The sequence below is a fragment of the Sciurus vulgaris genome (assembly GCF_902686455.1).
Source record: "Sciurus vulgaris genome assembly, chromosome: 5".
Lineage (NCBI taxonomy): Eukaryota > Metazoa > Chordata > Mammalia > Rodentia > Sciuridae > Sciurus > Sciurus vulgaris.
The window spans coordinates 73,072,673-73,085,541 of record NC_136465.1 but is presented as its reverse complement, the minus strand read 5'-3'; the positions used below and the strand labels follow the sequence as shown (position 1 = coordinate 73,085,541).

General features: G+C 41.9%; 1 protein-coding gene across 1 annotated transcript in view; it reads left to right on the top strand.

Annotated features, from left to right (window-relative positions):
• Positions 1–12,869, top strand: part of ANO2 (anoctamin 2) — a 335,522-nt gene that overhangs the window by 83,350 nt on the left and 239,303 nt on the right. The window contains exon 4 of the mRNA XM_079140683.1: positions 11,868–12,019. Coding sequence (XP_078996809.1) covers positions 11,868–12,019 — 152 coding nt within the window. The remainder of the gene's footprint in view (positions 1–11,867; positions 12,020–12,869) is intronic.

The following is a 12,869-nucleotide window of genomic DNA, read 5'->3' as shown; positions in this document are numbered from 1 at the left end:
TGCAACTCTACAATGGTGTTCCATGCAACTCAAGCATGGTGTTCTATAAATAATAGTTGCTTAATAAATACTAGATTGGCCCCATGGTGCCAAATAATTCTTATTTCCCCAGCCCCAGGACCTTCTTTTGGTCATGATTCTCAGCAGAGTCCCTTAGCATAATAATGGATGCTTTAATTCATGACTGTAGTCCACATGAAATCCAACAAGTAGTCACTCCCACTCCCTTCTCACCCTGCCCAACATTTGCCAGGTGACGAGCTAATTACTCCTTGGAACTATTGTGATACTTGTGTAAATCTGGGAAATAAAGATCAGGAGAAACTGTGAGTTTTATTAAGGCAGAGAATGTGTAGCTTTTTGGTCACAGGGAGGAGGATCACCATCTACTTAGCCTTCAAGATACTTCTCTGGACATATTCTTTTTATTATTTTCATCAATAATTTTTAGACGAACCAGAACTGTAGCTGTTTACATAGGGCTGGCTGGCTATAGGTGGGGCCTTCCTCTTGCTGTCATTGCCTGTTCTCAAACATTTGTTTTTAATAGAGGCGCAGCCGAGAGGGTAGGGTTTATATTTCATATCTTTATGGGCTTTTTGGTGCATGCTCTTTGATTACTATTTAAATAGGGTAGAAAGAGTGCAGAATGCTTTGACTTTTTATTCTTTTGTTTTCAGTACTGCTTCTCATCTTCAAAAATCAGAGAGGAAAAAAATGGATGGTACCTAAGTGTGGTGGTTCCAGGGACAAAACCAAGATGGCACAAAACCATGTTCAGACATGTGCAGGACTTGGAATGGACAAGCCTAACCCAGGGTTCAAGAACAATGAAGTTAAAAATATGAAAATGTCATAGGAAATTAATTTTAACTTTGTTGTGTTTAGACTCACAATGGAAAAAAAAATTAAGATCGTAGTGGCAGTTTTCTTTGTTAAAGCCTTCAAATCTTGTCTGTCTGAATTGGAGAGCATATGCCAATTGGGAATGGCTGGGGCTTGGTCCCTGGACCCAGGGCTGGTCAGGCTGAGTGGAGAGTGTGGGTAGACTGACCATTGAATCTATCATCCAAACTGGGAAAGTTTTGAGACTGAAGGAATTGTTAATAATAATCATGTAGCACAGCAATAGTAAACCAAGATTGTCCTGAGTCACTAGGAATGCAGTCACCCTGCACCCCTAATAGGTGATATGGGAATAAGGGCTCAGCTTGACCATGGCAGCTCCTGTGGATGGGTGAGAAGGAGCTGGCATAGAGGAGAGGAAGAGAAACAGGTAGGGACAGCTTCCTGTACTTGAGCTCATGTACAGAGTTTTTACCTCATAACAGCATGCCTAGTGATACCCTTGCTCACAACATCACCTGAGACTTGATACATTTTCAGGAATTTTGAAAACTGGTTATTAAACCATTGGGATTGGCTATGGTGGGAATATTTGCACCTTAGAACTCAGCAACTGTTACATATCAGTAACACTCCCCCACCTGCGTCCCCACCCCCAGGAGGCTGTTACACATATACCAGCCCTGGGAATGGGAGACTCCAACTCACAGCAGGGGAAAGGTGTAGCCTGATGTTAGACTCCTGCCATGGTCATCAAAGGGCTACTGGTTGGAGGGAGGTGAAGAATGACAAGATTTCTGTCAGGATCTCTGAATGGATTCTGTATCTGCTGTCTTGAAAGCAGAAATTAATTTCCCACTGCTCCTCCCACCTGCTTGTTCTGCTCCAACCACAGAACCACAGAATCTGTTGTGCTTCCAGCTGCCAAGCATGTTTCCTTAGGGCCTTTCGGCTGGCCTTTCCTTCTCTCTGTAAGACCTTGTTCTGATACTCTCAGCACTTGCTTCATCACATCACTGGGGTCTCTTCAAATGTCCCTTCCCTTGGACAGGCCTCTCCTGACCATCCTGTGTGTAAAATAGCCACACCCCTTCCACTCTCCTTCCTCTTACTTATTTATTCTGACATTTAGCACTGCCTAATACTGAGTCATGTCCTTGTTTCTGTTCACTGTCTGCACTCCCAATGCATTGGGAACATGAGGGCAGGGATTATGCTGTGCTGTATGTGCAGCACCTAGAACAGTGCTTCCTGTCAACCAAGTCCATCGTTGACAATGAGTCAACAAACGAGTAGCACATACCAGATTTCACCCACTGGGGCAGCTTGCCAGAGTGGTGCTGAGATGACTTCTGAGGCTCTGTCCACGCATGCACCTGGTACTACACATACTATTTGTAGCCATTCTTGATCTGGGTTCTCAGTAGCCTCCTCAGTTGCCAAAAAATATTTAAGAGGAGTCTAGTTATACTTGGGATATGGCTAGGTTGAGTATAAGAAGACCTAGCCCTTTGAACAGTTATATTTTCCACCCATCCACCCATCATTCATCCGTTCATCCATTGATCCATTGATTGATTGATCTCCCTATTTATCCATCTGTCCATGCATCCATCCACCCATTGTCTGTTCATTCAGTGAAATTTATTAGTACCATTTTGTACCAGATGCTTTGCTGATGACTGGTGATACAGTGATAACCACTAATTTCTACCAAGGCTTAGGATCTGACTTCTGGGAGGTGCTTGGAAAGGTTTGTGCCATGAATGAATGTTTCTTTTTCATTAAACATTTAAAACTTTCTATGCCCTGGTTTCACATGACTTTGGTATGGTGAAGTTTCAGTAATTACATGGCTAGTCTGAATTGGGAGGCATCGAGGGAAAATAAGAGCGGCAAATGATGAGATTCAATTAGAGGAAACTCAGGATGGGCATGGGTGGAGGCACTATCTGAGCTGAGACCTGAGAGCTGGGTGGGAGTTTGGAAGGTGGGAAGGGTAGGTGAGAACCATCCCAGAAGAGGGAAGGACATGTCCTTAGACCTACAGGTCTAAAAACCCTGGCCTGTGTGAGGAACTGAGGGGAGCCAGTGTGGGTGCAGCACAGGTTGTAGGTGGAGGGGTTGAAATTGAGGAGAAAGGCAGGAGGCATGACTCCTAAGAGGCCTTGTCAGCCATGTAATTTTAAAAGTTTGGATTTTATCCCAAAATTTAAAAGTCAGCAAACATTCATTCATGTGCAGAGGACATGTTGACAACAGAAATAAAAACCATGAACATATACAGAATCAGACAACAGAGAATGTGCATTTTGTAAATATACCACTGTCCACATTCAGTTTGGTGCTGACAGGACAGTTACCTGTAGGCACAGGTGGGGATGAAGGGAGTGGCAGGCCTCTTTCCTTGCTGTGTCCATAGAAAGTCCCCCTTTTGGCTACAGGTTGCAGCTGCTCATAGCAGCTCCTGCTGCTGTTTCCATTTTGACTGGTGAATGACTTAACACCCACTCACATGGGTAAATGTGCTTATGGGCAGTGAGCGAGCACAGATGTTCAGTGGCATGAACTCCTCACGTCCTGGGTCAGTGCCTGCATGTATATCTCACAGTCACCAAGTGGGAATGAGAACAGTGGATGAGTTCTGCTCTATCTTTGGCTCCTCATGCTCCTCACTTCTGTATCTACAGAACCTTCTGTCTTTGTCCACCTAGTGCCTTCTGGGACACTTTCCATACTGCCCAACATCTCTGTGTGACTGAACATTTTGAAAGGGAGCAGAAGGGCATGAGATAATTTTCAGATCAACACTAACTTCCAAGATGAGTGAGATGTCATAAACAATAAGTTGAACCTCAAAGATTCAGGGACTGAAGTGGGAGCAGAGGAAAGCACAAATAAATAAAAGAGGCAACTAATCTGTATTTCTGTTGACATCCATGTTCCCAACTCATGCACACACTCCATATTTAGCCTTCGTCTGCAGTCTTCCTGCAGGGAGCGGTTCATAGGCTACTATGGATATTAGTGACTTGTGGGCCATCAAAATTATATTGTTTACATCTTACATTGTTATACCTTTTCCCTGATCTTTGGGATCCTGGCTTTCTTAATGTTTGTACACCATTGGGCATGTTAATAAAACTTTCAATGGTGCCTCAGTTTCCTTAGCTATAAAATGGGAATAGTGTCTTATATACATCATCCAAGATAGACATCATTGTAGTCTTGGCTCTCTGCATAACAGAAAAGCACATGATTTTAATGCAGAGAGGAAACAAATCAGTCCTCAGACCACACTGCTCTGCCCCTCTGGAGGGGAGAGGTTGAGGGAGACAGGAGGAAGAAAGAAGGAAGAAAATAAAGAGAAATTTCAGTAAACCCCTCAGACTATGACAGTGAGGCCAAAGTGAGCTTTTATGAGAACCACATTTAAGCCCGGGAATAAAAAATAAGAGCAACATACTTTAAAAATTATTTATGATTTTAAGCACATGAAAGGCGTATCATGTACCCAGGGAGGGCATAATGGGGAACAGCTGGCTAACATGTGTCTTGCCATTTCTGAGGATGTTCATAATTCTCTGATGTCCAAGAATAACAGTAATAACTATGCCACTGCTGATTGTATTAATAATAATAATGGAGATTGGGGTGCCTTTCCAGGTCCCTTGCAGGAGGCAGAAGAAGAGCGTGGGCTGCTGGGTTTGGTGGGGGCTGAAGGAGGAGCTTCCTTCTAGAGAGCAGGGGGTGGAGCCCTGCCAAGGATCAAAGGGCATTATGTCCAAGGAAAGAGCCCTGGATGGAAGAACTGGGAAGCCTAGGTTCCAAGTTTGATTTTACCACTGACTCTGGCAATTCCCTACCAGAGCCTTAGTTCTCTCATCTATAAGCTAGCAGAGCTCACAATGCCTGGCATGTCCACCTTGCAGAGTTTTCAGGGTCCCCAATGAAATACTGCCCATGGAGATACTGGACACAATTCAAAGCATCCTGCAAGTGGCAGGGGCCATTGTCATTCTTGTGCTTTTCCAGCACTTGGCACAATGAACCCCCAGGCTAAAGACCTGACTTTCAAGAGGCACTTGGAAAGGTTTGTTCTACGAATAAATGTTTATTTTTCATTAAATATTTGAAGTTATAGAATGTTAGACTTGCCAGTACTTTAGCCATTTAGTCCCGTTTTCCCTTTTATGATTTGTTAAGTGGGTCTGGAACAATGCTCAGTCTAAGGTTAATTAGCTGCTACTACTAAGTAAACCTGAGTTCACCCAATGTCCCATGAGTTACGGAATTTTCCTATCTGGCTAACATGTGTCTTGCCATTTCTGAGGATGTTCATAATTCTCTGATGTCCAAGAATAACAGTAATAACTATGCCGCTGCTGATTGTATTAATAATAATAATGGAAATTGGGGTACCTTTCCAGGTCCCTTGCAGGAGGCAGAAGGAGAGAATGGGCTGCTGGGTTTGATGGGGTTCCCAGTCCTTCTAGATTCTTCTTTCTCCCTTCTGGGGTAATTTCTTCACACCTATGCCACTGAATACTCAACGGGGACCTTTTGTAGATTCTGGGGTTCTCTTGGCCCCTCTCTTCTTTTAGTTACTCTGTTCTATGAATTTTTAGTCTCCTTGGTCTCCCCAGATATATTGCTCTGTCTCCTCAACCCAGGGAATTTGCTGGGCTCTACCTGTTTGCTCTTCCTCTCCCAAGGCAGGAACATGGAACAATCACAGGGTTCACCCTATCTGTTTCTGGTCCCTCAGGTATCATTGCCCTTCATTGGGTCATGTTCAGAATTTTGAAAACCATCATCTTGTGTGTTTTGTCTGGGTGTTTTTTTTTTGTTTGTTTGTTTGTTTGTTTTTGTTTTTGTTTTTTTGATGAAGTGAGAGGGTAAGTCTGATCTGGCCTGTTACTCTGTCAGGCTAGAGAGTAGAAGTTTCCCAGTTCTCTTCTTAAAGTTGAAGAAACAAAGGTGGAGGGGAGAGTGCCTTGCCCTAATTCACACAGCTATTTAGTGTTAAGAACCAAGATCCAGGTCATTCAGTTAGAATGCATTACTGTGTTCTTACTGTGTGCCAGGCACATAGGGAGCGGTCCCTGTTCTCTAGAAGTCCACTGTTTTTTGGGGGAGATAGGCCAATAAACTAAATTAAAGACAGAGAAGTAAACCAAGAAGAGTAAACCTTGCTAAATTTTATGATGCAGGTATATATTCACTGGGTACCAAGGAAGCACAACAGGAAGTGAGTTGGCAAGGAAGATTTCCTGGGAAAAGTAGTTGAACATTTGTGATAAAGGAGAGGTAGGAGTTATCCAGGTTTTTAAAAAAAGTAAAGAAGTTTCAGGAATAGGAGCAACACATACAAAGGTATGGAGGTAAGAATCAGGTTCCTTGCCCTCTAAACCTAGTTAGTGTTCATGATATTGCATATGGGGACACGACACCTGCATGTACTTCATTGTGGGTATGTGTCTGACTCCATTCCATATAGAGGTCTTGAAGTCTTAGAAACTTCTTTCTACCCTAAGTCTGGTGGAATTCTTTGTGTAGGATCTTGTTTGGGGTTATAAAGTAGCTGTTACCATGAGGTATCTGGTGGGATCCAGGACTTTCACACCCTTGACATTTTCCTGAAGGCAGATGATAATATTACCTTCAGTGATTTGGAGCATTCCCCCATCAAGAAATAGTAAAAATTTGGTCAGATTTCATTCCTGGTCCCACTAAAGACATAGCACAGGAGCCACTGCCTTTAGTTCATTTCTCTGAGTAAGTCGTAAGAGGTCCATTGCCAAGTTGAGGCTCAGGAACTGCTCGGAAGTCCCAGCTAACCTTCTGCCAGAACACAGCCCTGAGACAATTTCTGGGTCATAAATCTACACCAACTAAACACAGGCATTTCTGGCCCCTGCTGTGCTGGGCTCCTGAGTGCCTTTGCACCTGGTGGGGACAGGAAGGGAAGCATTTTGGCCAGCTAGAGGCTTTAAGGTTTTGGCCTTATTTCCTAGCTGGGTTAGTTTCTACCAAGGCAAATCATCTTGTGACTGCTCAGACTTTAACCTGGACTTCTCCAGTGATGGTCACTGCTGTTAATGCTGTTTCTCTAGAGATTTATCATTCATTCAAAGATAGGGAACATTTTGGATAGTGTCCTACCCTCATGGAGATTATGGTTAAATGGGGGAGGCAGCCAGAAATTAATCAAATAATCTCTCAAGTAAATATAAAATTAAAACTGTGTTAAGTGCTATGAAGGAGAGGAACTTGGACCCATGAAATACTCTGAAGGTAGGATTTGATCTTGTCTGGAGACCAGGAAAGACTTTCCACAGGAAGTGATATTTAAGTGAGACCTCCAATGTCTCAGAGTTTAAGAAGGGGGAGGAGGAGATGCAACATTTAGAGGGCTCAGTATGTGGGAAGAACTCAAAAAAGATGGCCAGTGGCTAGGAAGGAGCAGGGAGCAAAGGACTGTGAGATAAGGTAAATATGAGGACTTCTACAAGGTCTCATGGGCTATGTTAAAAATTTTTGTCTTTTTTCTATAAGCAATGGATAACCATTGAACCATTGAACCATTAATGGAGGGCAACATGATTAGATTTTGCTTCAGAAATATCACTCTAGCTCTAGGTGTGGAGGTAATCAATGGTGAAGTTGCCAGATAAAGTATATACATGATATAATACATGATGCCCAATGTATTAGTCAGCTTTCCTTCACTATAATGAAATACCTGACATAAGATAATTATGAAGTAAAGAGAAGTTTATGGTTCTGAAGGTTCAATCCCAGATGCAGTGTCTCTATTGGTTTGAACGTCTGGTGAAGATGGCACAGCATAAAAGGAATGCTTCTTAGAGTGCATGCTCACATCTCAAGCTAGGAGGGAGTGGGGAGAGAGGGAAAACAACAGGTAGGGTCCCACAGTTCTTTTCTTTTTTTTTTATTAATTTTTCAATTTGTTCTAATTCTAAGGGTATGCCATTAATCAGTGACCTAAGAACTTCCCACTAGGCCTCATCTCTTACAGGTCAACAGCATCTTTCAACACTACTACCCTGGGGACAAAGTCTTCACATGTGACCCTTTGGGAGACACTCATCCAAATCACATCCAGTTAATTTTAATTTTGGATAAGTCATGAATTTTTTTTAGTATAAATACATCCCAAATACTGAATGGGACATACTTATACTAAAAATATTATTTTACTAGCATAATATTTTAGTGTAAGTATGTTCCAAATATCACATGGGACACTAACAAATGTTCACTGTTTGTCTGAAATTCAGATTTAACTGGACATCCTGTGTTTTTTTTTTTTTTTTTTTTGTTAAATCTGGCAACTCTAAGTGAGAAAAGATGTAGGAATTTCAGTCATTGCTGTAGCTGAAGGTTCCTTGGACTGGGACATCAGTGGTGGAATTGGAGAGATGTGGACAAAGAAGAAGTACCCTTGGTTGGTCCAAGTCTGCCATGCCAGGGTATGAGGAGGACAAAGTCTATCAGCCTCACTTCTTCTCTGAAACTTTAGTTTCCACACTCATGACATTTAGAGAAGAATGGTCGTGGGTTTGGTTAATCCTGTAGTTTCTTTGCAGGGCATACACCTGATCAGCACTTGCCCTGAATGACCTACAAGATATATATGTTCTGGAGCAGTATGAGTGGGTCATATTCTCACACTTCCCTCCAGACCCAGAGATGCCTGAGAGGTGAGCTTTTTGCAGTACAGAGTGTGAAGGAGAGATTTGGCAGGATCTTTATAACAACAAAGGAAATATTGTAAGTTTCATGGTGTTTTCCTTTATGATATCCCATGTTTTGGCAAATGAAGCAGTAGAGTAGAGCGTTGAGAACACAGGCTCAAGGTCCCAATGATTATTAACTGGTCTGCACTGTCTGCATGATCTTGGCTGAGGTCTCAATTCACAGGTAAGCTTTTGCCATGTTCAGACTCTGCTTAATTTCTCTTGCTGTGTGCAGCAGGATCTTCATCTGCTTGATCTTAGTTTGCCCTTCTGCCATGACTGTCATATTTATTCCCCATATTCCAAAAAAGTTACCATGTTAATCAGCTTCCCTTTATAGTATAATAAATACCTAATATAATCAACTTAGAAAAAGAAAAGGTTTATTTTGGCTCATGGTTTTAAGGATTTCAGTCCATGATTGATTGGCCCTGTTTCTTTGGGCCTATGGCTAGGCAGCACATCATGTCAGAGTGGTGGAATGAAACCACTCACCTCATGACTGGGAAGAGAAATGAAAGAGGAAGGAAGGGACCAGGGTCCTCAAATTCCCTCCCAGGCAGACCTCCGATGACCTAAAGATCTCCCACACCTCCAATGACCTAAAGATCTGTCTATCTTTTCAGGGTTTCATCAGCTTCCAAAACCACCATACTTTGATCAAGTGTTTGCTATATGAACCTTTGGGGGAACACTTACGGCCCAAACTATAGCAAGCCCATTGAACCCTCCTTAGACCCAACTTGAATTCTTCTACTTGTTTTTGTCTTTCTGCAGTGTCTTTGCTTATATCTGTTCAAATTTAATCATTAAAAGTATTTACAAGGTAATTTTAATAGAAAACAAGATAAACCATGTATAGAAAACAAGATAAATGCCCATTGCTGGGTAAATGCTAAACAAATTATGATTCACATTTACTGTGCAGTACACAATGAACTCATTAAGACAGCTCTGTATGAACAGACCTGAAAAGTGTCTTTAACACACTATTAAATGAGAAAAACAAATTGTAGAACAATATGTGAAGTATGATCACAGTTGTTTAAAAAGGGATTATAAGAATAAATACATATATACTTACACATATGCGTGCACACACACACACACACATACACATCACTGTCTCTATCTGTATGGAAAGAGTTGAGGTGTAATATTTTCCAAACTGTTATTGTGGTTTCCTTTGGAGAGGACAGTGAGATTGGTTTGGAAGTTAAAGGAAACTCTTTGCATTTAGTTAATACTCTCAAAGGTTTGGGTTCATTTGCTAACCAGAACTGTATTAATTTTATAATTGAAATCAAAATGCATAGAAAAAATGCAGGGAAGAAATAAATAAAATGTGGTTATGTGTTGGTTTATTATATTGGGCAGATTCTTTCCCCACTACTTATCATTAGTTTATTAAAGAACAAAATGATAACAGAAAGGAGTTTACCCCATCTGCTAAACCTAACTGAAATGGGTCCCCTGTAAAATGATTTTCTGATTCTTCAACTGGATGTGCTGCCTCTTTCCTTTGAACCCCAAAGCTCTTTGCAAATATTTGATGGTCTTTATCTCAGTCTAGCTCATAAGTGTTTTGTACATATCTTTCTGCCCAAGTAGATTCCAGCAACTTGAGGCTATCATGATAAAGAAAGCAGACTTTCAAGTCAGAAGATTTGGTTATTGGCTCTTGTTCCAGTTATTCATAGCAGCATTACAAATTAACCCCAACTAGTAGCTTAACACTGACTGTATTATATCTCATGACTTTTGGGTCAGGAAATTGAGCAGAGGTGGGCTAGGGTTAATCTGCTTTATATGGTGTCAACTGAGACCATTTGATGGCTTGGAGTTCAAGAGGCTTCACTCCCATACCTGCTGCTTGGTAGGGCAGAGATCCTCTACAGATATTTTAGAGCATGACTCAGGGCTGCAAGGAACAAGGCAGAAGTTGCTGATTTTAAAGGATGGAGCTGGCATGGTGTCCCTTCTGCTGTACTCTGCTGGTCAAGTGGCCATGGAGGTCACCCAAATTCAAAGAGGAAGGGAGGGAATAGAAGAGATGCTACATCTTTTTTTTTTTATGATACAAAAGAGTTTTTTTCCCTTTATTTTTTTTATTGTAAACAAATGGGATACATGTTGTTTCTCTGTTTGTACATGAAGTAAAGCCATACCTTTATGTGTAATCATAAATTTACATATCTTGAAAGGGCATTTTTAAAAATTGTAGCTTCCATGCACAGTGATGCACACCTGTAATCCCAGCAACTAGGGAGACTGAGGCAGGAGGATCATAAGTTTGAGGACAATCTCAGAAACTTAGTGAGATCCTCAGTAACTTAGTGAGACCCGTCTCAAAATAAATGGATTGGGGGTGTAATTTGGTGCTCCTGGGTTCAATCTCCAGTACCAAAAAATTGTAACCACCATTAATTTATTACAGTTTACTATTAGAAGTGCAATCTTTGTGTTTCAATTATTACATTTGCAAATCAGAAAGACCAAAAGTTATAATGTAGGCAAGTAGCATTTTGTGCATTGTTAAAAAAACCTATGTCTTATAATTATTAATGATTATCTTGGTGCTGCATTACTCAAGGTGGATTCTCATTGAATATTTAATACTCTGAAGGCAAACTCATTTAAACATAGGCATGCCCCAAGGAAAACACACAAAGAAAGTGGTGCCAGTGGTCATAGAAGTGTGGGGTAGCTGTACAACACAGACTTGGGATTAGGTTGATTTGAGTGAAACTCAAACTGTCACCCATTATTATTTGTGCAGCCTTGATTGTCTTGTCTCATCTGTTGGAGTCTTAATTTCCTCATCATAATGTGGTTATAACATTATCTATATAGCTGAGGTCTTGTGAGCTTGAAGCTACTTTTGGTTAAGTACCTAATATTATCTATTCAGTATTTCTATATATGTATTTGTCCAGTAAGGATAGGGTGACTGTGGCATAGTGGGCATGTGTTTTCTTTTAAGATATGTGACAAAGTCATATAGAAAGTAGTGTCTGGTCATTTCTCTACACTGGTCACCTCCATCAGCACACATAATTGAGACAGTACTTGTGAAAGCAATGGGGGAAGAGAAGTGCTGTACTTGTTTCTCCAAATCTCCTCCTTTTTCCAGATCCTAAGTGTACACACCACACCCCCTGCACCCCCATTTCTGTGTCCCAAACAGCTTTGGTCACAGTCATTCTTTCAGTGTTGCTTGTGGCCCCTTTTTCAGGCCTGTGTCTTTGCTTTTCATAGATGTACGAGATCAAAGCAGGAGGAAGCATTGCAAAGAAGTTCAATGCGATTCTGCAGAAGCTGAGCTCACCCCTGCAACCCAGAGTTCCAGAGCACAGTCACAACAGGATGAAGAACCTTTCCTACCCATTCTCCAGAGAGAAAATGTACCTGTGAGTATAGGAGCCACTGGGGCAGGTATGCGAGAGGGGATGGGGAGGAGGAATTACCAAACACTTTTCTGGGCATGAGCCATGGGCTCATGAAGTGAGTGCCCTGTGTCTAGGAGAGAGGAGAGGAAGTGTGGTCTCCCAGTGGAATAGTCCCTGTGCCTGTGACTCCCTTTCCCCATGTGAGATTGTCCCTGGGCATCTTTCCAGTGATAACACCTGCCATTTGGCCACTGTGCATGATGGAAGAGGAACCAGGGAGCAGCCAGATATAAACTGTGGAATTCTGTGAGAAAGTGGTCAGACACCTGTGTACCTTCTGTGGGCAGGCCATCTGCCTAGACCCCAGTTAATGGGGCTTTTGACATCATGTGATAAACCAGACAGAAGATGGACAAATCTTCTGTATTTCTATATTCCCATTGCCTCCCATGTACTCACTGACTCAGGAGATGCCCTCCCCAATTCCCACCCAAGAAGAGTGAATAGACGCTCTTTACAGGAATAGCCATTTGGGAAACATCTGGAAGGGGGAGCCATAGTCAGGAAGTGAGAGATGCAGCAAACATTAATTCTGCTTTAGGAGCGAAGTGGGGACTATGTAGCTGTCAGGAGTGATAAGGGAATTGAGTGAGAGAGGGCAAGGAAGGGGCCTGGAAAAGCAGAGAGGACAGGAAGAGTCATGTCCTTTTTAGGAGGCAGGAGTCATAGAGCAGTTTGTGTTCATTGGAGATTATCTCACACCCATCTTTGCCACATTAGATAATAGTTCTGTACACATGTATCTGCTATTACTTTTGCATATATTCCTTCAATGAGTCCTCATACTCCCCCATGAGGTGACCTGTCAGAT